The 26,448-nt window shown below is 51.6% G+C and overlaps 3 protein-coding genes across 19 annotated transcripts in view; 1 reads left to right on the top strand and 2 right to left on the bottom strand.

The window, feature by feature from the left end:
* The window catches only part of RANBP3 (RAN binding protein 3), a 50,618-nt gene extending 49,997 nt beyond the window's left edge, over positions 1 to 621 (bottom strand). For all 4 annotated transcript variants that reach the window (XM_027969793.2, XM_027969794.2, XM_027969795.2 and 1 more), the window contains exon 1: positions 579 to 621. In XM_027969793.2, coding sequence (XP_027825594.1) covers positions 579 to 600 — 22 coding nt within the window. In that variant the 5' untranslated portion in view covers positions 601 to 621. The remainder of the gene's footprint in view (positions 1 to 578) is intronic.
* On the top strand, positions 462 to 21,757 carry LOC105609854 (uncharacterized). 8 transcript variants are annotated; one of them, XR_009600645.1, is made up of 6 exons: positions 891 to 1,054; positions 3,708 to 3,954; positions 9,413 to 9,482; positions 17,744 to 17,815; positions 20,052 to 20,252; positions 21,310 to 21,757. XR_009600645.1 is itself a non-coding variant. In XM_060415557.1 (5 exons), exons 1-4 carry the CDS (start codon positions 477 to 479, stop codon positions 20,076 to 20,078), a joined length of 747 nt encoding a protein of 248 aa, XP_060271540.1. In that variant the 5' UTR covers positions 462 to 476; the 3' UTR covers positions 20,079 to 20,252; positions 21,310 to 21,757. The 8 variants fall into 8 exon arrangements, 2 of the variants coding, with proteins under 2 accessions (XP_060271540.1, XP_060271541.1); XM_060415557.1 differs by lacking the exon at positions 3,708 to 3,954 and having other exon boundaries at positions 462 to 1,054; XR_001040309.4 differs by lacking the exon at positions 17,744 to 17,815.
* RFX2 (regulatory factor X2) overlaps positions 3,706 to 26,448 on the bottom strand; it is a 104,256-nt gene continuing 81,513 nt past the window's right edge. For 3 of the 7 annotated variants that reach the window (XM_027969791.3, XM_027969792.3, XM_060415551.1), the window contains 5 exons: positions 25,945 to 26,094; positions 24,957 to 25,165; positions 20,628 to 20,781; positions 19,529 to 19,571; positions 3,706 to 19,072 (listed from right to left, as the gene is read on the bottom strand). In XM_027969791.3, the coding sequence (XP_027825592.1) occupies positions 18,975 to 19,072; positions 19,529 to 19,571; positions 20,628 to 20,781; positions 24,957 to 25,165; positions 25,945 to 26,094 (654 nt within the window). In that variant the 3' untranslated portion in view covers positions 3,706 to 18,974. Of the gene's footprint in view, positions 19,572 to 20,627; positions 20,782 to 21,105; positions 25,166 to 25,944; positions 26,095 to 26,448 lie in introns of those variants that run through there. The other 4 variants (XM_042250089.2, XM_042250090.2, XM_042250091.2 and 1 more) reach the window with 2 other exon arrangements.

Below are 26,448 nucleotides of genomic sequence, written 5' to 3'. Positions count from 1 at the left end.
CGACTCTCGGTCGCCACTAAGGATCCGGGGTAACTGGCGGGAATTGGGGGGCCGAGTTGAGGGTGGGGATGAAAACAAACCCGATGTTCTCAATCCTCGGCGTGGGGCACCGCCACAGGATTAGGGGGTGGGCCGGCTTGGCAGCCAGGCCAGGGAGGAGGGAAGCCCGGGTCCCCGAGAACGAGGGGGCGGGGAGAGAGCGTGGCGCGCTGGGCCCGCGACCAGGCCCCGAGATCTATTTACATCCCAGGTCGAGGCGCTGCGGCCGTGCCTCCCGCCCCCTTCGGCCCCCAGCCTGGCCTGCGACGCGGAAGGGCCTCAGGATCGCGGTCCCCGCCGTCTCCCGGGCCGTCTGGCCGGACGGTGGTAGGGCCGGGGCTGCCGGGACTGATGGGTCGGGCGGGTGAGCCCGGCCTGAGGGGACGCAATGGGGGGCGGCTGCAAGGCCCGCTGGGCCGCTCTTCCGGAGCAGACACATGCCCCGCGCCCGGAGTGCTCACCCCTCGGGCCTGTGGCCCCCGGACCTCCCGCCGCCCGTTCCCTGGCCGCCAGCTGGCCCCAGACGGCGCCTCCCCTACCTTCGTTCGCCAGGTCCGCCATTTTACTTCCTTAAGCCCTCCCACAAGGCCCCGCGCCGGCCCGGGCTCGTCTGCTTTCTGCCAGAAACTCCCGCGCGTGCGCACTCTCCAAATCGACTCCGAGCGAGGTGGGCAGCTAGCGCCTGCGCGCGGAGCCCGGCGCGGAGACGCGCTCCGGATCGCAGTCAGGTTCAGGCCAAGCTCGTAGCACGCGCCTGCGCATTAACCGCCCCCGCCTCCTTTTCCCGCCGACCCAGGGGGCGTGGGCAGGGCCGGGCAGGGCGCGTGCGCAGGGCCGGGCAGGGCGCACGCGCAGTGAGTCTCGAGCGCGCGGCGGGCAACAGGATCCGAAGTTCTTCACAGCTGCCCGGCCGGAGTGGGTTTTCATGCCCCTGCTTTCCGATTGTTTTCCGGCTCTGTCCCCCGAGGCTGGAGCGTGGACAGTGGAGGGCTCCGCAACAAAGGCCTTTTTCTAGGTAAATCCCTGGGTTGGGCGGGGGGTGGCTTTTCACGTGCGCAGGCCCGGGGCTTGAAGGGGACCCTGGAGGGGGTCTTGAGGCTCCCTATGTCACCTCAGGCCTCAGTTTTCCCTTCTAAGGAACCGTACGTCAGGCAAATTTTCTGAGGCCACGTGGAGAGGTGGGGGGATGGTTGGGGGAAGTAGAGGTCAGAGGTTGGAGATCACTGGCCAAAGGGAAGGCCCATGGGGGTGGGACGGGGCTCAGATGTTGGTCGGGGGACTCAGCGCAGGGGGCCTGCCTCATTGAACCATCAGAATGGGCGTTCCGGGACCAATGGCCCATGAGGCCCTGGACCTTGCGGCGACTGTCTTCATAGATCACGTGGGCTGGCTATCTATCGCCCAACGTCTGGAAGACAGTGAAACCAACACAGGCAGGAAAAGCAGACACCGGGGCAACCAGGCAAAAATTGAACTATAAGTACTGCCTTGGTGGTTGGGCATTTTCGGAGGTCGAGTGTGTGTGACTGAGATGTAAGCGAGTATGGAGTCCCAATCCTCGGTTTCCTTCTTCCCAAGGAAAACGGCGGTGAACGCTAAGTCATGTCAGACTCTTCGCGACCCCATGGACTGTAGCCCACCAGGCCCCTCTGTCCTTGGGATTCTCCAGGCAAGGGTACTGGAGTGGGTTGCCATGCCCTCCTCCAGGGGATCTTCCCCACCTAGGGATCAAACCAGCATCTCTTAAGTCTCCTGCTTTGGCGGAGAGGTTCTTGACTACTAGCGCCACCTGAGAAACGGCCTGCGATGGTCAAACCTATTCTCAAGAGTGTGCAAGAAGCCTCCAGTGTAGGGGGCTTGAGTGCACAGGGAAACTGAGGCATAGGGACCAGCTGAAAATGGGGAATAAATGTTCTAGGCCTAGGGAACCAAAGAAAGGGGGAGATAAGGATTCTTCCTCTGACATCCCCCCAACCCCCACCCCATAGTCCACTGGGGAGGATGTTGAGATTTGGGGCAGGATAATCCTCCTGCCAGGACTAGCCTCTGAGTAAGGCTCTGATGAAAGACAGCACTGTTGCCTGCTTGTAGGAGACAGAGCGGTCTATGCTGAGCAGTTGAGTTGGAGGCTGATGTGATGCTTTTCCTCTGTTTGCTTAACTAGAATTTGTCCGGATAAAAATGAAGATTTTTACATGAGAGCTTTGCTCCAAAGAAATGGGACATTACTCTTCCCGGCTGCTCATGATTCTCAGGTGACCGAGACATTTCCGGGAATGGTGAAGGCCAAGTCCTCATACCGTGCAGTGGTTCCCTAGGGAAACCCACTCATTAATTAAAACACTTGCCTGTCCAGGGGTCTTAAATAAGAATTGGCTATTGAGACACGTAAGAGGGCTGAAACGACTCTGGGGTGACTCCTGGAGGAGTTAAGCTCACATGCAGCACACTGGCCCACCACACAATTTCACTAGTAAATTTTACCCATGACAAATTCAACTTAAAATGGGAAATAAAATCCCTCAAACACAGAAACACAGGGCATCAGAAAACAGCCTCTAACACCAACCTGGTTTATGCATGTACAAAACTTATTCTTGCAGGTTTCTACTTGGAATTAAAGGAAAATTTTTGTCCTAAAAATAGCCAAAATGGGCTCTTTTACTGCATAGGCAGTTGTTAAAGAAAGCTAGCTAGAGATAATCCAGTAAATTTTAATCTGAGCTCTCTCTGTCTATAGGTATGTAATATGCTTTACCTGTGGATGATGTTATCAAAATTATTTTGTAAATAAGCACTACTTAATTGGCTTGAGAAAATTAAGAGCCTATATAAATTCTCAAAATACAAAAGATAACTGGCCAGAATTTTAGATTCATGAAAACTAAAAAAATTCAATATTAAGTTAATATCTGATGTTAAAGTGTTAATATAGCCATGTCTTTAGACTTCCCTGGTGGCTCAGACAGTAAAGCATCTGCCTACAATGAGGTCGAACCCTGGGTTCAATCCCTGGGTTGGGAAGATTTCCTGGAGAAGGAAATGGCACCCCACTCCAGTATTCTTGCCTGGAAAATCCCATGGACAGAGGACCTTGGTAGACTATAGTCCATGGGGTCGCAAAGAGTCGGACACAACTGAGCAACTTCACTTTCATTTTCACTTTAGAGCCATCAGCGTTAGGTACAATACTTTTATTGATTAAACAAATGCCAGAACGTCTGCTTCCAGACAAGGTAACTATAGCTTATGTAAATGGTCACCAGGAAGGGAATTCTATGGAAGCCACAGGGAACAGCCTCACAGATGAAGCCACTAAGCGAGCCTCTCTAGGGGAGAAAGTGAATCTATTGAACCTGACCTCGAACACCCAAACTGAAGACCAAAGATGGGTGTTACCTGATGGGAAGAAAATGATAAGTAAGCCCATGATGAGGGAATTAATGACCATTGGGGCCCCTGGGCTATGTATGATGCAATACTTAGAAACTGTGGTTGCCTGAGGATTTACACCATTGCGAAACAGGTTTACAGAAGCTGCGTAGCCTGCCAGGAAATTAACAAGAGGGTGATTAGGAAAACACACTTCAGGAGGCAGACCTCCTGGGCGAAGACCAATTTCTAAGAAACTATATACTGACCATTTCCTCTGCCTTATCATCCCCCAGATTAAAAGGATACCTTGCCCAGGCTCTGCCTGTAGAATTCATCACTTCCAGCCGGGTGACTTGGAGTTAATTAAAACCTGGAAAGAAGACAAACTCCGACCAAGCTGGAAAGGCCCTTATCAAATGCTCCTGATCACTGAGACAGCTGTGTGCACTGCTGAAAGGTTGTACTCATTATACACGAGTCAAGGGGCCAATAAAAGAGACCTCAAAAGGAAGGGAAAGGACCAATGAGCAGCCTTTAAAGGTAACTTTAAGAAAACCTTGTTAAATTCCTCCCTCTGAATCCTCCCCTCCACAATAACCATTAACCATGTGGCCACACCTTTGGAAACTGGTGTTGAAACCAACAGGTAAAAAGTCAGAGTCGAAACTGACAAGGAATCCCTGATTATCCAACCAGGTTGGTTGTCATTATAACCAAAACCTTGTCACCTCAGACTATTAAGTTTTGATGCCTGCCAAATTTTACCTTGTGGAAACTTAGAAAACCAGAGACAGTTGTCACAGGCGGATAAGTATCTTTGCCCTGAACCAGATTTGGTTTATATTAGAGCAAGCCCCTGCCCCAGTTGGGATGATGTACGGTGGACCACTAGGTTTCAGGACTGGATGGTAAACATAGGGTAGGTGAGGCCTTTGAAAGACAAAATATACCTAAAGGGCATTCCACCAGAAGCCTGTCAAAATCTACAATGCAACCCTATTCTCTTGACTGTTAACAACCCAGCTACCCTAGATTAAGAGCCAAAAGTAGCATCTCAGGTATATGGGTTAGGGACAGATGTCACTGGGAGAGACCCCCCCAGGGTGATTTGTTCTTAACTTTATTGAAAATAAAAACCTCCTATGTATCGGAGACTGTCCCAACCCTGAGCTCCAAAGACCATGTTAGTTCTATTAATGATCCCAAAAGAATAGAAATAATTGAGGTACAAAGATCTAAGACAGACTTTAGAAATTGACACAGGGTATGGAGATACGAATGCCTGGGTCGAATGGGTCAAATTTACAGTGCAAGCCCATCATAAGAGTGATGTGATGCGCGTGTGGCCGGATGCCCACAGGCACAGGTGGGGAACCAGTTCCCCCTCAGATGGGGCACTGACCTGGGAGGAATGCACCACATGTTGGCCCTTTACCGGGACAAAGATGCGTGGGGAAAAGACCTGCAAGAATCTGTCGTGACTCTTCCCGAACTGCAAAGGTCAGACCCAAAAGCCATCCCCTCTTTCTCCATAGGCAATATGAAACAGTGCAGGAGACGCAAGAGACTTGGGTTTGATCCCTGGGTGGGGAAGATCCTCTGGAGAAGGAAATGGCAACCCACTCCAGTATTCTTCCCAGGAAAGTCCCATGCACAGAGGAGCCTGGCGGGCTACGGTCCACGGGGTCGCAGAGAGTCGGACATGACTGAGCACAGCGAGTGCTCTTGCCTCTAGGCAGGGGGCAGAGTTCAGTAGACCCCTGGGAGAACTTGCCACCTGTGCCAGCATCGTGAACATTACCGGTGAGCCAGACAACAGCACCTACTCAGCCTTCTGTAGACCCCGGGCTGATGGCTGGTGGTGGTTTTGTGGGAAAAGGAACCTCCTAGACTGACTGCCGTCAAGTTGGACAGGGACTTGTGCCTTCATTCAACTGGCCATTCCCTTCACCCTGGCATTCCACAAGGTACCTGAAAAGCCACCCAGCCAGCGAAGTCGGAGAACAGCGGTGGACTCCTTTGACATATATGTATATGTGTATATACATATATATATAGATTCAATAGGAGTCCCTAAGGGAGTTCTTAATGAATTCAAGGCCTGAAACCAAATAGCTACAGGGTTTGAGTCAGTACTTTTTAGGTGGTCCACAGTTAATAAAAAGGAAAAAAAAATGTAGATTGGATTAATTACATATATTATAACCAACAGATTTATCAGATATATCAGAGATGCCCTCCAAGGAGTAGCTAGCCAATTGGATGCCACCAGTCGATGGCTTGGGAAGTAAGATCGCACTGGACATGATAACTAGCAGAGAAGGGGCGTCATGTTATGCTGGGTGGGAAATGCTGTACTTTTTTTCCCCAAAAATACAGCTCCTGATGGAGCCATCACAAAGGCCTTAGAAGGACTAACGACCTCAACCAATGAGCTGGCAGAAAATGCTGGAATTGATGATCCATTCACAGATTGGTTAAAAGGATGGTTTGGAAAATGGAAAGATTTGGTTGCCTCAGTTCTCATCCCTCTTGTAACAGTTCAGTCGCTCAGTTGTGTCTGACTCTTTGCAACCCCATGAACCGCAGCAAGCCAGGCCTCCCTGTCCATCACCAACTCCCAGAGAACACCCAAACCCACGTCCATCGAGTCGGTGATGTCATCCAACCATCTCATCCTCTGTCGTCCCCTTCTCCTCCTGCCCTCAATCTTTCCCAGCATCAGGGTCTTTTCCAATGAGTCAGCTCTTCGCATCAGGTGGGCAAAGTATTGGAGTTTCAGCTTCAACATCAGTCTTTCCAATGAACACCCAGGACTGATCTCCTTTAGGATGGACTGGTTGGATCTCCTTGCAGTCCAAGGGACTCAGGAGTCTTCTTCAGCACCACAGTTCAAGAGGATCAATTCTTTAGCGCTCAGCTTTTTTCACAGTCCAACTCTCACATTCATACATGACCATTGGAAAAACCATAGCCTTGACTAGACGGACCTTTGTTGGCAAAGTAATATCTCTGCTTTTTAACATGCTATCTGCTGCTGCTGCTAAGTTGCTTCAGTCGTGTCTGACTCTATGCGACCCCATAGACAGCAGCCCACTAGGCTCCCCCGTCCCTGGGATTCTCAAGGCAAGAACACTGGAGTGGGTTGCCATTTCCTTCTCCAATGCATGAAAGTGAAGAGTGAAAGTGAAGTTGCTCAGTTGTGTCCGACTCTCAGCGACCCCAAGGACTGCAGCCTACCAGGCTCCTGCATCCATGGGATTTTCCAGGCAAGAGTACTGGAGTGGGGTGCCATTGCTTTCTCCGAATATGCTATCTAGGTTGGTCATAACTTTCCTTTCAAGGAGTAAGTGTCTTAATTTCATGGCTGCAATCACCATCTGCAGTGATTTTGGAGCCCAGAAAAATAAAGTCAGCCACTGTTTCCCTATCTATTTCCCATGAAGTAATGGGACCGGATGCCATGATCTTCGTTTTCTGAATGTTGAGCTTTAAGCCAACTTTTTCACTCTCCTCTTTCACTTTCATCAAGAGGCAGTTCTTCACTTTCTGCCATAAGGATGGTGTCATCTGCATATCTCAGGTTATTGATATTTCTCCTGGCAATCTTGATTCCAGCCTGTGCTTCCTCCAGCCCAGCGTTTCTCATGATGTGCTCTGCATAGAAGTTAAATAAGCTGGGTGACAATATACAGCCTTGATGTACTCCTTTTTCTATTTGGAACCAGTCTGTTGTTCCATGTCCAGTTCTAACTGTTGCTTTCTCACTTGCATACAGATTTCTCAAGAGGCAGGTCAGGTGGTCTGGTATTCCCATCCCTCTCAGAATTTTCCACAGTTTATTGTGATCCACACAGTCAAAGGCTTTGGCATAGTCAATAAAGCAGAAATAGATGTTTTTCTGGAACTCTCTTGCTTTTTGCATGATCCAGCGGATGTTGGCAATTTGATCTCTGGTTCCTCTGCCTTTTCTAAAACCAGCTTGAACATCAGGAAGTTCATGGTTTACGTATTGCTGAAGCCTGGCTTGGAGAAATTTGAGCATTACTTTACTAGCATGTGAGATGAGTGCAAATGTGCGGTAGTTTGAGCATTCTTTGGCGTTGCCTTTCTTTGGGATTGGAATGAAAACTGACCTTTTCCAGTCCTGTGGCCACTGCTGAGTTTCCCAAATTTGTTCACATATTGAGTGCAGCACTTTCACAGCATCATCTTTCAGGATTTGAAATAGCTCAACTGGAATTCCATCACCTCCACTAGCTTTGTTCGTAGTGATGCTTCCTTAAGGCTCAGTTGACTTCACATTCCAGGATGTCTGGCTCTAGGTTTGTGATTACACCATTGTGATTATCTGGGTTGTGAAGATCTTTTTGTACAGTTCTGTGTATTCTTGCCACCTCTTCTTAATATCTTCTGCTTCTGGTAGGTCCCTACCATTTCTGTCCTTTATTGAGCCCATCTTTGCATGAAATGTTCCCTTGGTATCTCTAATTTTCTTGAAGAGATCTCTAGTCTTTCCTATTCTATTATTTTCCTCTATTTCTTTGCATTGATTGCTGAGGAAGCTTTTCTTATCTCTCCTTGCTATTCTTTGGAACTCTGCGTTCAAATGGGTATATCTTTCCTTTTCTCCTTTGCTTTTTGCTTCCCTTCTTTCGACAGCTATTTGTAAGGCCTCCTCAGACAGCTATTTTGCTTTTTTGCATTTCTTTTTCTTGGGGATGGTCTTGATTCCTGTCTCCTGTACAATGTGACGAACCTCCGTCCATAATTCATCAGGCACTCTGCCTATCAGATCTAGTCCCTTAAATCTATTTCTCACTTCCACTGTATAGTCTTAAGGGATTTGATTTAGGTCATACTTGAATGGTCTAGTGGTTTTCTCCACTTTCTTCAATTTCAGTCTGTATTTGGCAATAAGGAGTTCATGATCTGAGCCACAGTCAGCTCCCGGTCTTGTTTTTGCTGACTGTATAGAGCTTTTCCATAAGGAATTTGTAAGAAATAAAAAAGTGGTCCATTTTCAAAGGTAGCTAGCTCTGAGTGGAAAACTACTAGCAGCCACGCTTGCCTAACAGTTTGCTGACGTAACCACCACAAAGTTCACACACCTGGAAAGTCCCTAAGCAAGCGGGATGTTGTGAGAGAGATAAACTAAAATCTTGGTTGAGAAATAACAGAATTAGGTTGGGAAGGGAGAAGGAAGGATACTCTATAACCAAACCTCCAGGATGATCATACACCCCATAGTACCCAGCCGATGAGGAACCGAGGGAGGGACCTGCATGCTAGCGAATAAAGTGCTTGCTGTAACTGTCCTGGCTGTGCCTGCCCACCAGACACTCGGTCTCGCAAGACCGTCATTAAAAGTCTCAACTTTCACCGTGCTTCGTGTCTCCATTCCTTGGTTTTGGACACGTGAGCATATTTCTCACACTTTGGAGCTCCCCAAACTCTCTGAGCCACTGGCTGATCCCTACGCTTGGAACTTTGTGCTCCAGGTCTTCGGTTTGGGCCCCAGTCCCACTCCTGCTCCAGTACGATCGTGACGAGGAGGTCCTGTAGCCTTTGGGCCACATCTGTCTTCAAGCTAAGGGTGGCTGTTACATTTTTAATTGTAGGAACAAAACCAAAAGAAGAATCGTCTCTCATGGTGTATGAAAATCATGTGAAATTTAAATCTCAGTGCCCATAGATTTACTTGAAAACAGCCATAGTCATTGACATAATGTCTGGCCGCTTTCAAGCTGCAGCCACAGAGCTGAGTTCTTTTAGCAGACTGGCCCCAAACTCTTAAACTATTTACTTGGGTCTCGATAGTAGTTTTGTTGTTCAGTGGCCAAGTCTTGTCTGACTGGCTCTGCTCACCCGTGGCCTCTGGCAGGCCAGGCTTCCCTGTCCTCTGCTATCTCCCAAGGTTTGCTCCAACTCGTGTCCACTGAGTCGGTGATGCCGTCCAACCATCTCATCCTCTGCCACCCTCTTCTCCTGTCCTCAGGGTCTTTTCCATGAGCTGGCTCTTCACATCAGATGGCCAAAGTATTGGAGCTTCAGCTTCAGTCCTTCCAGTGAGTACTCAGGGCTGATTTCCTTTAAGATTGACTGGTTTGCCATATTTATATGGTTGTGCTATACACTTCTGTACAACCAATGGGGTGTGGTGAATGTTCAACAGCTCCTGCTGCTTTGGGAGAAGCAGAGAAGCGTGTGTTTCTGTCTATAATTACACATGTGCCTGTGTATATATAGTTTCTCGTAAATTTTACCATTTTCCCATACTTAAATTTTGAAGACAATAGAACAATAAAACGGACCCTGCCTTGTAATGCTGATTTCCTTGATATAAATACTTCATATGGCCAGTCTCAGGCTACCAGTGTGAATATCACTAATCAGAGCTGAGCAGAGGTGTGCAGTAGCATACTAGATTTTTCTCTCTAGAGCCTGCTACTTTCTTGCTGTGGCCTCCAAACCAGCAGCATTAGCATCACCAGGAAATTTGTTGAAAATACAGACTCCCAGGTTCCAACCTAGACCTGAATCAGAATCTGCATTTTAGTAAGATACTCACTTGCTACCTTGGATTTTGCCTCCAGGCTGCAGGCACAGGCCATAGAGATTGGCTAGAAATTCTTCAGGAACAGCTAGAATGTCAGTGCTGGAAAGGCACTGAAATGAAGTCGCTCAGTCATGTCTGACTCTTTGCGACCCCACGGACTCTAGCCTACCCAGGGATTGAACCCAGGTGTCTAGACTGCAGTACAGAGACTTAGTTTTCTTAGGTCTTACCGGTATCACTATGTTTGGGCTTCCCTAGTGACTCAGTGGTAAAGAATCTGCCTGATCATGCAGGCGATATGGGTTTAATCCCTGTGTCGGGAAGAACCCCTGGAGGAGGAAGTGGCACCCCACTCCAGTATCCTTGCCTGGGAAATCCCGTGGACAGAGGAGCCTGGCGAGCTATACTCCATGGGGTTGCAAGAGTGAGGCACAACTTAGCAACTAAAGAACAACAATCACTGTATTCATTACATTTTATTATCTGTAACTTCTCTTGGGTAAGTGTTCTTGGCTGTTGCCATGTCTCTGAACCCTCTGACCCGTAATGAACTTAATACTTGCTGTGCCTTTTATTAGTTGAAGTTGACATTAAATAGACACCGTACATTGCCGCTTCAGATAGGAAACCACTGAGCCGTAGCTGTAAGAAGAAACACAAAAACTGTGGAGACAGTGTTCTGTAATTCTGGGTGGATATCGGTGCCTGCCAAGGTGTTGAGTCCCAAGCCTGCTTTTTTTTAATGTAAAGAGATTAGCAAAGTATTAGAGGGCTATTAAAGGCATATTGTCACTCAACTGAAACTTCTTGACACAGCGAGAAGGAATGGAAGAACTGAACTGAGGTAACTCTAATCCATGAGATTCTGTGTCAGTAATGCTGTGTCTGCATGCCTCCGAAAGTCAGTTGTATGGACCACATCCATCCCACACTCTGGGAGACTCCCAGCAACATGTCATCACTGGCTAAATATAATCCAGTTGTGGTTTCTCAAGGGACGCTAAACCCATCACCCTGATGTTCACGCACGCTCAGTTGTCTGACTCTTTGCGACCCCATAGACTGCAGCCCGCCAGGCTCCTCAGTCCATGGGATTCACCAGACAAGAATACTGGAGTGGGTTGCCATGCCTTCCTCCAGGATATCTCCCTGACCCAGGGATTGAACCCGTGTCTCCTTCATTGGCAGGTAGCTTCTTTACTGAGCTACCGGGGAAGCCCCATCAGCCTGATGAGCCAACTCAATTTCCCCTGGTTTCACGGTTTCCATCCTGGTGGCCATGGTTGCCTGTGTCGTGTCCCTTAGACCTTCCTTTGCTTCCTTATCTGGTCTCCTCTTACACATTCACTTAGTCAACATTTATTTATGCAAGAAATATTTGTTGATTGCCTACTCTGATGGTTTTAAAACATGGCCCCAAATTCTCTGACCTTCTTCCCATCAAAAGGTCAGGTCTCAAATGCCACCTGATACCACTTAACATGTGGAATCTAAAATACAACACAGAGCAACTTATCTCACGAAACAGACACAGAACAGGCTTGTGGTTGCCAAGGGGGATGGAGGTGGGGGAGGGAGGACTGGGAATTTGGAGTTCACAGATGCAAACTATTACATAGAGAACGGATAAACACCAAGGTCTATTGTACAACACAGCTATATTCAGTGTCACAAAACATGGAACATAATGGAAACCATGATGGAAAAGAATATGTACAACCGAGTCACTGTTGTGTAGCAGAAATTAACGACATTGTAAATCAACTCTTCTCCAATTAAAAAAAATAGGTGAGGGCTCCATTTTCCATGAATGGGGGCAGGCTGGTTACGCGTCCATTTATGGAAGTGGAAGTGATACCGTGTGACTCACAAGACAGGATACAGCTTTCGCCTGCTTCGATGGAGCCGTTGCTGTCCTGTAAGCAGTGCCCCTGCCCTGAGGCTGCCATGCTGTAAGGGCGCTGAAATGAGACCAAAAGACAGGGCCTTCCTGGTCCTCCAGGGGCCAAGACTGCTCCCAGTGCCGGGGCCTGGGTTCAATCCCTGGTCAGGGAACCAGATCCCACAGGCTGCAGCTAAGACCTGCCGTAGCCAAACACATTAAAAAGAGACCAAAAGGCAAAGCCCTGAGAGACTGGCCAGCCTGGCCCTTTCCATTCCTCACCTCCATGAAAGATAAATGATGCCTCCTGTTACAAACCAAACCACAGAATACTCGTTACACTGCAGCATATATTCACCACACCTACTACGTCTCAGATATTGTTCTACGCTTGGGGGCCCAGGAACAGGACAGCCTGCTGTCACCGAGCTTCGCATTCTTCTGTGGGGGGACTGACAATAGACAAGGAAGTGAAATGATTTGAGATAGTGACCCAGTCAGTGTTACAGAAAAAATAGTAAAGCATCAAGTGACAGAGAGGGTACTTTAGGTTGGCTGTTCAGGGACTTCCCTGGTGGCCCCGTGGTTAAGAATCCACCTTCCAATGCAGGGGTCGTGGGTTTGATCCCTGGTTGGGGAACTAAGATCCCATGTGTTGCAGGGCAACAGATCTGACACTGCCAAAAATAAATACTAAAAAAAAAAAAGATTGTTCCCAGGAGTCCCCTCCGGGGATCTGAGGAGGTGGCATTCTAGTGGAAGACCTGCAGGAGAAGCACTCTAGACAGTAGTGAGGGCAAAGGTCCTGAGGCAGAAACCAGTTTGGTGACGAGTGAGGAGCTCAGTTTGGCTGGGGCTACGTGAGCAAGGAGCCCCACAGGGCCTGGGAGGCTATAGAGTTCTTGGAGGAGTTTGTGATTTTTCTCCAAGACAAGGGTCAGAAGTGGGAAATGGAGGGACCCCAATGGTTTCCCTTAAGCTGCTGACCAGCCTCTCTGCTGCCTTCTTCCTCCCCTGACCCCGGGTCTGGGCTGAAGCCCTGAGGAGCAAGAACTTCCTTCTCCACAGCCAAGCTGGAAAATGGCTTCTGTAGTTAGACCCCAGGAAAAGAGCCTTCACAGCTGTAATTTAGTTATCATCTACCCATTGTGGGCAGGGAGCTGGCGTGGGGAGTAGCTGCTCTGTGCCCAGCCCCACGTGCAGGGTGAGGACCCAGAGGTTAGTCAGCAGGAGTTCCTGGCCGCCTCTGTTCAGTACCTCTTCTCCCACTGTCGTCCACTGGGTCAAGTTCTTGCCAGCAAAGTGTGACCGACGCAGAAGCCGAGAGGGGGACCCCTGATCCAATCTAGGTGCATCAGCTTCCCTCCCATGTTTTGCTGCAGCTAAATGTGCATCTAGGAGGAAATAGATTGTGAAGCTTCCCAAGTGGCTCAGTGTCAAACAGTCTGCCTGCCATTGTAGGAGTCGCAGGAGACCCAAGTTCGATCCCTGGGGAGGCTGGAAACGGCAACCCACTCCAGTGTTCCTGCCTGGATAATCCCATGGACAGAGGAGCCTCGCGGGTTACAGCGCATGAGGTTGCAACGAGTCAGATGTGACTGAGCACGCGTGCACTGACCTTACTCTCTTTGTAATTTAAAAGATTTTTTTTTTTTAAAGGTCACTGTGCAGCATGCAAGATCTTAGTTCCCTGACCAGGGATTGAACCTGTGTCCCCTGCATTGAGCGTGTGGAGTCCTAATCACTAGACCACCAGGGAAGTCCCTGTAATGAAAAGGATTTAACCTTCAATTAAAAATAAATTCGGCCTCCCCTAACTCTAAAAAAAAGAAAGAAAAAAAGATTCAAACTTACAAAGAAGTTGAAAAAACTGCCAAGAAATTCCATGTGGCCTTCATCCAGCTTCCCCAAATATTGCTTAAACAGCACAATGCTCAAAACCAGGATATTCGCACTGATCAATATGTGATCAGTACACTAGTGATTACAAACCTATTCAGGTCTCATCTGCTGACTGCCGGTGGCTTGTTCCTATCCCAGGATCCAGTCCAGGATTCCTCGTTTAATTTTTATTTTCTATCTTTTGGCTTTGCACGGCATGTGAGATCTTAGTTCCCAAGACCAGGGGATGGACCCTGTGCCCCCTGCAATGGAAATGCAGTGTCTTAACCGCTGGACTGTTAGGGAAGACCCCCTTGTTGCATTTAGATGTCATTTCTCCTCGGGTTTCCTTTAGTCTGGATTAATTGCTGTGTCTTATTTTTCCTTCACCATGACCCTAGTGAGGAATTGTTATTGTTTAGTTGTTCAGTCGTGTTCGAGTCTTTTGGGACCCCATGGACTGTAGCCCACCAGGCTTCTCTGGCGACGGGATCTCCCAGGCAAGGATACTGAAGTGGGTTGACATTTCCATCTCCAGGGATCTCCCCAGAGCAGGGAATCGAACCTGCGCTGCGTGCATTGCAGGCAGATTCTTTACCACTGAGCCACCGGGGAAGCCTCTCGTCAGGAATACTCCCAGCTCTTTTGTAGAATACGCCTTCATTTTGGGTCTGTTGGATGTTTCCTCCTGATTTAATTAAGGTGATGATTTCTGGGTGGGAATAACACAGAATAACCTATCTGGAAGGCACCTGATGGCAATTTGTATCATTACTGACAACTCAGATCACTTGGTGTTGGTCAGGTTACTGTTTTTCTCTTTGTATTAACAGTTACTGAATATCTTGTAGGGAGATAAATAAACAGGAAATATTGAGAAAGAGGAGGAGAGATGGGATGTGGAAGAGAGACAGCTAGCTCTGGTCTTTCCAGGCATGATTGCAATTTCAGTGTAAACAAAACAGCCTCGCCTCTAGGCAAAATCGGAGTTGGCTGTTTTCCCGTGTAAAGGAAGAGGCAGTGTCACAAACTGACCACAGGGGGGCGGCAGAGGATTGGGATGAAATGAAAACGGCTGCTGCTGCAGTCGTGTGCGACTCTGTGCGACTCCATGACAGCAGCCCACCAGGCTCCCCTGTCCCTGGGATTCTCCAGGCAAGCACACTGGTGTGGGTTGCCATTTCCTTCTCCAGTGCATAAAAGTGAAAAGTGGGCTCCAGGTAAAAAGCAGTTGAGCTCCTTCAAAGTGAATAAATCTGTGGAAACCCAAAGGCTCTGTACTACTTGAGGTTGGGCATCTTCTTGGAACCAGATGAAGTAGGCGCCGGCTGCTCAGACTGCACTCGCAGCATTAGGGGTGGGCCATGTCTAAAACAGGGGCTCTTGGGGTTGTGGTGAATTTGGAGACTGGGATTGACACTATACTGATACTGTGTATAAAGTAGATAACTAATGAGAATCTACTATACAGCACAGGGAACTCTAGTTAATGCTCTGTGGGGACCTAAATGGGAAGGAAATCAAAAAAGAAAGGATGTATGTAAGCTGATTCACTTTACTGTACAGTAAATGCAACATTGTAAAGCAACTATCAGTCAGTTCAGTTGCTCAGTCATGTCCAACTCTGACCCCATGGACTGCAGCACACCAGGCTTCCCTGTCCATCACCAGCTCCCGGAGCTTGCTCAAACTCAAGTCTATCGAGTCGGTGATAGTCCAGTAAAAATTAAAACGGGGGCTCTTGGGCAGTGGGGTGGGGATTTGGGCAGGAGGTCTGGATTTTCAGATGCTGAGCGAGTCAGCAGCATGTGGACGAGGTCACAGAGGGTGTGGAAGGAGCAGGACCCAGGTGTAGTGAGTGGGGACAGAGGGACAGCCCGAGAAGCGGGAGGAAAACTGGTGCAGGGGGAGCCACTCCCAGCTGGGAGAGCCACTCCCAGCCAGGAGTCTCTCTTAGCACTCCTGCAGCTTCACGCTCGTGTGTGTGCGCGACATATGCAGGTGCACCCCGTACTCTGCTTCAGAGTTCTTGCTACCAGAAAGTTCTTAGAAGCAGGAACATCAGTGGGTCCCCCTACAACCCTCCTAAATGGTGGTTTACTGAACTCTGACTGGAGGGTTCACTGGGGCCCTGGGAACCCAAGCGCCTCTGTCTCATTGCTTTGCCACCCTTATTGTATGATGTCCACCCCAGGGTCCAATATGGCTGCTGGGGCTCCAGCCATCCTGCTTGCTTTCCAGCCAGTAACTTTCGATTTTCCCATGGGTATGACAGTGGATGGGGGTGGTTAATACCTACCTGGGAAGATCGTCAAAAAGAATGGAGCAGAGCATCTACAGAGAAGCCACTGTGATTGGTCAGGACCTCCTGAGGCTCTTGGTAGGACTAGGTCCCTCTTATGCACTACCCAGTGGGTCATCAAGGGACTTGATGTTGTCCCCTCCTCTCCCTTCTCTGGCTACTGGGGCAGCAATCATGTGGGTATCACCTGTGCTCATGAGCCTCACCAGCTACCCAGGCCCTAAGGCGCCCTCCCCTACCAGGGACCCTATTGCCTGGCCCTGGCTGGGATCTCTGAGGGGGAAGGCTAGGGGTGCGGCTCCTGCCCTGTGCAAGGGTTGATGCTGCTCAGGGGCCATGGGCTGAAATCCTGAACCATGAGAGGGTGGGGACACCTCTGGGCTCCACTGGGTTTTCAGAGCCTGGCAGGGCATTACACAGAGTTGGGGCCTGGCCACTGGCTGAGGGGGAGGCTGCGTGCTTGGGTCCTGGGAGCTCCTCCCCAGGACTGGCCACAGTATTTGTGAGGCCCAATGTGAAATGAAAGCACTGGCCCTTTGGTGGAAAAGTCTTAGGAATTTCAAGATGGGGACCGCAAAGGCATTAAGCCAAGCGCAGGCCCTGGGGTTCCCAGCTTGGGATAATTTTCATGTAACCTGGAGTCACCTGGGCTGCCACTAGGGACAAAGAGGCCTGGGCTGGGGCCGAGGCTGAGCAACTTCGGCAGCGTACGGGGCACCTGCCTCGCCCCCTAGAAGCAGCTTTTACGGGCAACTGAGAACTGCGTCCAGGTTTCTAGAACATCCTCCTGCCCCTGGGCCCTTCCTCGTTCCTGAGTGCATTGCTCTTCTCTGCAGGATTTCTCCAAAGTCCCACAATCCCGTGTTGGGTCACCCCATGCCCACCCCCACCCCCTGCAGAGAGGGTGGTGGCAACGGTTATGGATGCCCAGCCCCGACCTTAATGCCACAAGCCGGGCTCCCTGGGGCTAGGGCCTGGTGATTCTGCAAGAGGCTCAGGCACTTTTCCTTAGGGGGTTCTGAGGTCCGGTCATGCCCCCCCGCCCCCGCTTTACCAGATACGCCTGGTAAACACTCAGTGGGCTGTATCAGCGGCTGGAGCTGGGTTTACGCTGCACCTCTGGATTACTCTAGCCTGCACACACTGTGTTGCCCATCCTGGGCTGAGCTGCTTTGTTGTCCTCTCGGCCTGGGGAAACTGCCCCTTCTGGAACATTCCCCAGGGAGCCGGAGGAAAGCGCCATTTCCTTCCTGCCCCTTCCCAGGCTCGCGGAGCCCAGTCTGGGCCACCCTGCTGTCCCAGGACTAGGGGCCTGCGGGAGGGGGTGCTCAATCTTCCAGGACCACGGGGGGGCGGGGCAGGGGTGGGAGTGTGGACCGTGACCCTCAGTGGGTACATTCAGTGTGTTTATTGCAACGAAAAACAAGAATGGGCTCGAAAGTCTGGTGTCTTTATGTCGTTTATATTCCTCCTCACGGAATCCGGCAAAGGACTAGACGGCGTAAGGCAGAAACGTGGAGGAAGAGGCAGGTGTGACCGTCCAGGAACCATGAGCTTGACCGTCTCCCAGGAAAGCAGATGTATCTTTAAAGATGTTCTTTTTGTCGGCGATCATCCAAGTCTGCAGTCTTGAGAGGAGATGCACTTGGTGATCGCCACAACAGGCCGCTGGCTCCTTAGATGAGACTCCTCATCTTTCCCTCAGCTCCCTGCCCAGTGCACTCGCGGACACGGATGCACAGCGCTGCTTGTCAAGAAACAGGGTTTGCAAGGCCACGTGAGTTTCCATTAGTACCTTCTTCATGCGTGAGGAAACCATTGGGGACCGGATATACTGCCATATACACATTCATAAGGAACGTTCTAATAACAATTAGATCACGAAACTATCGGTATGAACATATTTTCAAAAAGAGAAGCAAAGCCGGGCCTTCTTGGACCAGAAGCTTGCCGTCTTCTCTGCAGCTGCTGTGGGGGCAGCCCTCTGTCCCGGGCCCATTGTGCATCAGGTTAAATTAGGGATGCAGACACGGAGCGTGTAGAGTTTGGGGCCGGGCCGGGCCTTGGGGTTCGTCCCCAGAGAAGAGTTTGGACTCTGAGCAGTTCAAGATGGGACCTGCTGGAGTCACAGTGCTCAAGGATCGCTACTTCAAAGGGAGGCAGTCTGGAAGGTTCTGTGAAGCGAGGCTTAGACACAGCTGTTCATGCACAGTCTTGGCTGGATGGGCTGCCCTCTGAAGGCGCCGAGGGGACACTGATCTTCCGAACTCCCTGGAACAAACTCATTCCAGACCTCACTGTTGAGCTTGATGTTGGCTGTGAACTTGGGCAGAATCCCAATCCTTCCAGTTACAGATCAAGCTTCTGGGTTTGATGGAAAGGTCCCACTGGGTCTTGGCACCAGGGAGCCTGTTTTGGTGACTGGTTCTTGAGCCACGTGGGGCTCTGGGCTGAGCCCCGTCCAGGGATCATTTGGCAGCTGCTTCTGAACCCTTTGGCATCTAGAGACCAGGCTCTTGGGGACCAGCTGGGCAGGAGGCCATGAGGCAAGGATCAAGACGGCCCGTGCCCTCTGCAGGACACGAGGGGGGCTTTGGGACACCCCCTTCCTCCCAGGGGCCACTGGAGTTCCCAGCTGGAAGGGGAGGCAGCAACTGGCCAACACCGCCTGGCCCCTTCCAGCTCTGAGCCAGGGTGTGTGCTGAAGGGGGAGGAGATTCAGGAGGAGGAGAAGGTGGGCTGGGTGCCCCAGTGTGCAGCTCAGGCCCTGGGCACCTGGCGCACAGTTCCTCTAGGGTCACAGCGGTTCTCATCTTGAGGAAGAGGAGGGTGTCTTTTATGGGCACCCTGGCCCAGGGCGCCTGGACTCGGAGTAAAGGTCACTTGTCTAAGAGGCACTGTTGTGGCGGAGCTCAGGCCTGGAGCTGGGGGCCCAGCTAGACGCCCTGCAGGGGGTGGTTGGGGTCGCTGCGCTCCCGCTTCACCAGGGGCTCGCCCCGTCCTCGGGTCTCCGAGTGGGCCTCACTGATGTCATCTGTGGGGTCGGGTGGGGTGGGGGGACACGAACAGGCCAGGTGAGGGCCCTGCCTTGGCTTGGGTGTGGGCTGACGGGGTTTCCTGCCCGCGACCACCCCTCAACCAGTGCCCACGTGCCTGGGTCATGCACCTGGTAGGGTCCCCCTTGGGCACTGGGCCTCCCATCCCCGTGGGGCAGGGAATGGGCCCCAGGGGTGCTCACTGCCCCACCTGCCCCACTCCCTCTCCAGACGTGGAGGGAGGAGGCACTTAGCTGCCTCAGTCCCGTCTGTGGCCTTGCTCCTCTGGGCCTGGTGTGGTCGGCCGGGGGAGCAGGACAGTCATCTAGGAGGAGCGCGGGGGCTTCTGCTCTGAGCCCCGGTGGACATGCGGGCTGCTGCCCAGGGCCCCGCCTTAGGGGCCGCCCCCGCCTCCACTATGCCCAGGATGGGAGGGAACGCCCAGACACACCCACCTTTGTCCAGCAGTGTCAGCGACAGGGAGGCCAGATCATTGAACTGAAAGAGAAAGGCTCAGAGTGAGGGGCTCTTCAGGGTGGACCCGGGGAAGGTGAGCCGTGTCTACAGTGGAAACTGGTTTGGCCTTGTAAGTGAGGGGGCTTATGCCCTGAGAAATGGCCCTGAAGCTGCAGGGGCCTGGGCTGTCCCCTCTGACACTCTCTAGGCCCTGCCTGGGAGTGGCTGGAGGGCACAGGGGGTGCCGACTGCCCAGGCTAGCAAGGGCACAGAGGCTGTGACCTCTGAGTGCTCAGGGAAGGAATGGCTGCTTTTTCTCACTGCTTATCATGCACTAAAATCTCTGTGCACTAAAATCACCTTGTTTCTTCCTCAAAACAAACTCATCATGACCCAGAAGTACACTCCCAGGTAGGTACCCCAAAGAATTCAAGCAGATGCTCAAACAAAACGTGAGCAGGAGTGCTCCCAGCAGCATGACCCACACCAGCCAGAAGCTGAACACAGCCCCTCTGTCAACAGGTGACGGGTCAGCCAAGTGGCAGATAGCCAGGCAATCAGAGAGCACTCTGCCACGAGAAGGAGGGACGCCCTGACTCTCCACATGGACGGACCCTGAGAAACGGTGCTCGGGAAGAGTAGCGGACACAGAAGGACACACAGGCTGTGACTCCACGGCTGGGAAATGTCCTGAACAGGCAGATCCACGGAGACAGAGAGGGGGTGAGTGGTTGCCAGGGGCTGGAGGAAGGGGTACATGGGGGGCCTGCCAGTGGGAATGGGGTTTTCTCTTGGGGTGGTGGAATGTTCTGGAACAAGATAGGTGAGGGTTTCACAACGCCGTGAATGTACTGAATGCCACTTGACTGTTTACTGTGAGATGACTGAAAAGGTAAATGACACGCTCTGTGTGCGCTGCCACCAGGAGGCAGGACATCCTGCCCGGGTCTCATAGGGAGGTGACAGGAGCCAGGGTCTGCCTGTGTCAGTCCGACTGGGGCAGGCGAGCTCTCTCCCAGCCGCTGACCCCCCTCGATGTGGCCTCTTGGACCCCGAGGCCTGCCCTCTTGTCCCAGGGTGGGGGTGGGGAGCGCTCACCTCTCCCATCACAGCAATGGGTGTCTCCCCAGTGGCCTCGGCGACCCGGTGCTCCACCAGGTAGAACATGTACTCGTCATAGAGCAGCCGGATGAGGTGGAAGGAGCCGAAGCTGGCGGCGCTGCGCAGGGTCAGGTCTCGGATCACCATGGAGCTGGAGCGGCAGACACAGGCTGGCACCTCCGGGACACCAGGCTCCCCTCCAGCCCCAAGCTGGCCCACAGGGCGCCAGCCAGCCGCCTGGACCACCCCGCCTCCCCTGCCCTGCCATGTCCCCAGTCAGTGGCTTTAGGCGTCTAAAACAAAGGCTCAAGTTCAGGGTGCCTTCGCTGCTTTCATCCAAAAGCAGGGGCTGGTGAACTGTGGCCGACCCAGACTGGATCCAGCCCGTCACCTGGTCTGGGATGGCCTGCATGCCAAGAACAGTTTTCTCAGTTTTGAATGGTTGGGGGAAAAAGTGTCAAAAAAAAAATTCTAATTGGTACAGTAATGCAAGTTAACTATACTTCAAAATCAGTACATAAATAAAATAATTCTATCTCACAACACGTAAGAAGTACCTGAATCCACATTTCAGTGTCCATAAGTAAAGTTTTATTAATCATGTCTGCTGCTGATGTGCTGTGTGCCATCTGCCTGGGAAACTGTTGCTCAAAGAGCTCTCCTATCTCATTCTTTACAGAGAAATCTAAAGGGATAATGTGGTGCCCAACCACACCGTCTGGACTATACACCCAGATGCGCCATCTCAGAACCCACCTACCCTCGGTGATGTCTAACTGCTGTGACAGCGAGAAAAGCAGCAGAAAGGGATGAGACAGGAGGGGACCCACAATGTGAATACCACCCGTGACAGTAATGGAACTCTGGGGGCATCACCCCGGAGTCCAAGCATCCACAACCCGATCAGTCAGCGCGTGCCAGCCACAGCCATCAAATCATCTCCTGTGTGAACACCTCTCCCCTTGCTCCTGGCTGCGGAGGCTCCTCACCATCTTGGCTTTGGCGCTGCTCGGTTCAAAGCAATGTTTGCTCAGAGAATCTTTTGAAAAGTTAACAAGCCTCAGTTTATCTTTTAACAGGTTGAAACTGTTGTTACTTGCGAGTCAGTAAAGACAACTGACAACAAATCAGTTTACTTAATTCTTTTTGCATCTTCTGGGGCCAGCGTGTAGACAGACACACTCTGAAGGCAGGTGGGCTCAGCAGTGGAGATGGAGAGCCGGCTCCAGCTGGCTGTGGCTCCAAGATGCCCTAGGAGGCACCAGGTGGTGAGTGCCTGCGTCCAGAGGAGCACATTATTTTTTTAAAATTTATTATTATTTTTGGCCGTGCTAGGTCTTTGTTGCTACTCATGGGCTTTCTCTAGTTGGCAGCAAGCAGGGATTACTCTCTGCTTGTGGTGTGCAGGCTTCTCACTGTGGTGGCTTCTCATGTTGCAGACCATGGGCTCTAGGCACGTGGCCTTCAGCAGTTGTGGCGCACAGGCTTAGCTGCTCCGAGCATGTGGAATCTTCCCAGACCAGGGATTGAACTAGTGTCCCCTGCATTGGCAGGCAGATTGTTACCCACTGGACCACCAGAGAGGTCCCAAATGAACACTGTAGGAAGCAAAGGTCAGTTGAAGAACTTTCACGAACGCAAAGGCTATGTAACTGAGCCACACTCCCAATCAGGCTCACGGTCCCTTTCCTGTTCATTCATTTGTTCATTCAACATTCAGATGCTGAGGATGCAGAAGTGAACAAGAATAACACCCTGGCTCTTGAGGGGACACTCCCGATGTCGGGGAGACAGGCAACAGACAGTCACACAAAGGACAGGTGACAGGCAATGGAAGAAGATCGGGTGCGGGGGATGGAGGGTGAGAAGGGGTGTGCCACTTCGCAGGAGAGGCCTGCAGGCTTCCCTGAGGACAATCTGGCCACAGGGCTCCTTGGGGAAAGCACGTTCTGGGCAGGGGAGGGCCGTGCAAAGGATCTGAGGATGGCAGCACGTGAGGACGGAGTTGGGGACTGGGAGTGACTGGGCCAGCATAGCCATCTGAGGGGTCAGAATACGCTGATAAGAGTCAGATAGTAAATAGCCTTCTGATCCCTCTGCTCAGCTCTGCTAAGAGTTGGCAAATGAGCGGGCCTGGTAGACTGCCAGGTGGACAGGGATCTGAACCCTCAGCTATAGTGGGCTGATGGGCTGTCCAGCGCCTAGAACAGCTGGTGGTCTTCCTGGGCTCAACTGTGACAAAACGACTCATTTCCCTGTGTTTGCCACTGCCTGGGACTAGAATGCCCAGCAGGGCCCCTCTGGGCTGGTCCTCCTCAGCCTGAGGTTCCCGCTTCAGTCTGCCCAGGTGAGAACTGCACGGGAGGAATAGGTTTCCCTGGGTCTCCTGGCGACATTGTCCCCCGGCACCCTGGCCTGAATGCTGCTCTGGCTCCTGGCCTACATACGATCTGCTGTCTTTTCTCTGAAAACCTTCCTGATCGGCTCTTCTTGGTGTCGGTGTCTGAATGTCACAGGGAGGCTCGGGCTCCTTCACTGGGCGGGGAACCCGGCAGCTCTTGGAAACTTGAGCCCTTAGTTCTGAGATGTCTTCTTTTCTTTCTTTAAATTTTGGCTGCACTGGGTCTTCATTGTGGCTCACGGGCTCAGTACTTATGGCATAGCCTTAGTTGCTCTGAGGCATGTGGGATCTCAGTTCCTCAACCAGGGATTGAACCTGCATCCCCTGCCTTGCAAGTGTTTTAACCACTGGACCACCAGGGAAGTCCCTGAGATGTTTTCTTGATTATGTTCTATTATTCTCTTTCGCTCTGATTTCTCTCTTTAAAAAAATTTCCCATCAACAGGAGAGTAAACTGCATGAGGTGATCCCTTCGGGTCTTTTTCTCTCTCTTTTTTCTTTCACGGGTCCTCTTTCTCACATTCTTCTTTCTTCCTCCCTCTGTTTTTCTCTCTCATGTTTCCTTTCTGTGCCGGTTAGTTTTCCGTGTCAGTGATGGGCAGTGATTCATTTCAGTGCGAGCCTGGGAGTTGCCGTGGTTGCTGTCCACCATCTCTCGACTAGAGGTTAGAGAAGCTTAGCCTCCACACCAGGGCTGGGCCTCACCTGGTCAGCTGAGGGGCCTTGGGAGCAAAAGTGAAGTTTCCCTGAGGAGGAAAGAGTCCCACCTGTGGACAGCGGCATCTGCTCCCACCTGAGTGTCCGGCCCGCCAGCCCACTGTACAGACTTCACATACAGACTTCATGCCAGCCCATTCCCAGAATCTCCTTACATTCACGCACACACATCTAATTAATTCTAATACAGTTTTGTTGCTCAGTCATGCCCAACTCTTTTGCAACCCCATAGACTATAGCCTGCCAGGCTCCTCTCTCCATAGGACTTTCCAGGCAAGAATACTGGAGTGGGTTGCCATGCCCCCCTCCAGGGGATCTTCCCAACCCAGGGATCAACCCCTCATCTCCTGCATTGCAGGTGGATTCTCTACCACCAAGCCATCTGGGAGGCCTGTAGTACAGTTATATACATCATTTTAAAATAGGTCTACCTAGGGACTTCCCTGGTGGTCCTGTGGTTAAGACTCTGCCTTTCCACTGCAGGGGGCTGGGCCTGATCCTTGGTTGGGGAACTAAGATCCTACAAGTGGTGGCATGGCCATAAATAAATAAATAATCAATGGTCCACCTACCCCTCACCCAGGACCACTCTGTGGGGAGCCAACACCTGTCTCTGCCTCCTGCCTGCACCTGGCAGTGAGGGGATAGAGACTCATGTCACACCCTATTTTGTTGGTCACCATCCTCACTGGAGCCTCTCACTATGATTCTCTAACTGGTTCTCACGCGCCACCATCTGCGCCTCCCGTTCTCTCCAGACCTTTCCTTTACCTCACTCTGTGGGGACACTCTAGGGGCAGAAATAAAGGCTTGTGCTGTGTTCTTCCCAGCAGGGAGGCCAGAAACGGAGGTTTTTCTCTGCAGAAGCCTTTGTAACCTGGGACCTCCCTGGTGGTCCAGTGGCTACGACTTGGCACTCCCAATGCAGGGGGCCTGGGTTCAATCCCTGGTCAAGGAATTAGAACCCACACACCACAACTAAGACCCAGCACAGACAAATAAATAAATGTGAATTAATTAAAACAATAGTGGTGAATTAAAAGGAAAAAATTAATTTTTAAAACAGAAACCTCTGTAACCCAGTTTGAGGTCCCAGGAGGGCCTGTCCCCGGGATCCCCCAGGAATGAGTCCCGAAGGCTGGCCTGCGTCTGTAGACCTCAGCCCCCTCCACCTTCCCAGCTCTCTGGGAGATGACACGCACACTCACCTGTAAAAGGACCATTTCAGCAGGAACTGCCGGGCGGCCTTGGGGAAGCTGGGGCTGCCTGCATGCTGCTTCAGGACCTGGGTGACCACATTGTCTAGCCAGCTGGCCCACTGGTCCAGGGAGCTCTGCTGCTGCAGGGTCAGCTTGAAGTCCTGCTCCAGCCGCTGTACTACACCCTCCTCGCATTGGCACACCCATGAGGCCTGCTCCTGTGGGCGTGGGTGTTCTGGGTCAGCGACACGTCCTGAGCATGGCCCCTGGCTGGATGCACATGAGCATAGATGCCCATTGCCCCTGGCCTTTTCCAGCACGATACCCATTTCATGAGGTAGAGACAGAAGGATTTTAGGAGGGGACCTGGCAGGCTCCTAGGGCCTATATCCAGGCTTCTTACATCTGAAGCTCAGACTGTACCTCATCTTTGCCTTGTGGTTTTTTTGCGGGGGTGCTGCTTGGAGCAGCATGTGGAATCTTCGCTTCCAGACCAGGGATGGAACCTGTGCCTCTCGCACTGGAAGCTCAGAGTCCTAACCATTGCACCACCAGGGAAGCTCCCGTTGGGTTGTTTCTAAGTGGCCGCTCCTCTGTGTGTGTGTGTTTGCTTCACGGATCAGCTCAGGGCCTGAACTAGACATAGATATGGCGGCAGGGCCCACCTGACGGCAGCACGTATTTTTCTAAGCCCAGAAGAGAGCCGTAAACACGGCACGGGGAAGGCACACTTTTAGAGAAAACAGATCAAGGTCTTGGTCCCAGCGCCTGGAGGCCAGGGGGATGATCACAGAGTAGAACCTAGGGGTCCCCCAGACTGGCTGCGGAGGGCTTCAACCCCAACCGTTCCCATGCAACAGAAATGTGGGCCCCGGTGAGGTGCCCAGCTTGCTGTGGGCTAAGTTTGGTGGGTCTCTGCATTTTTCTAGCGGGTGGGAGCTCAGCCAGTGGGTTCCCATGCCTGCCTCTGGTGGGGGAGGTGCCTGGGAGAAGTCACCTGCACATTGGCAAAGTCCACGCGGTTGAGGTCGCTGAGCATCTGGTTGATCTGGGAGGTGTTCTGCAGCACTGCCCTGGCCGCCTGAGCCAGATGGTTGAGGGACGTGTACCTCCGCAGAGTCTGCGCAAAAGCACTCACCACACCGACCTGGGGAGGAGGCACGGGGTGAGCCTGTGTCTGCTCAGGGAGAGTGCAGGAGGAGGGGTGGGGAAGGGTGGTTCCGGCAGGGGACAAAGACCCCAAAACTGAAGATCACTGAGGGACATGCATCGAGTGGCATCTATCGTGGATGCCGAGCACAAGTGAGGCAGAATTCAGGACAGCAGCTCTCTGGGGCGGATGGTAAAAATACTAATTCCAGGGTGCCACTGGACCAGCCACTCTGGGGGTGTGGAAATCTTCCATTTTATTTTCAAAACATGTTAATTATTATTTTTTTTGCCACACCACGTGGCTTGTGGGATCTTAGTTCCCCTACCAGGGACTGAAACTGGGTCCTCA

This window comes from Ovis aries, chromosome 5 (genome assembly GCF_016772045.2).
Source record: "Ovis aries strain OAR_USU_Benz2616 breed Rambouillet chromosome 5, ARS-UI_Ramb_v3.0, whole genome shotgun sequence".
NCBI lineage: Eukaryota > Metazoa > Chordata > Mammalia > Artiodactyla > Bovidae > Ovis > Ovis aries.
The sequence above is the reverse complement of the archived record's forward strand: the minus strand, read 5'-3'. Positions and strand labels throughout refer to the sequence as shown.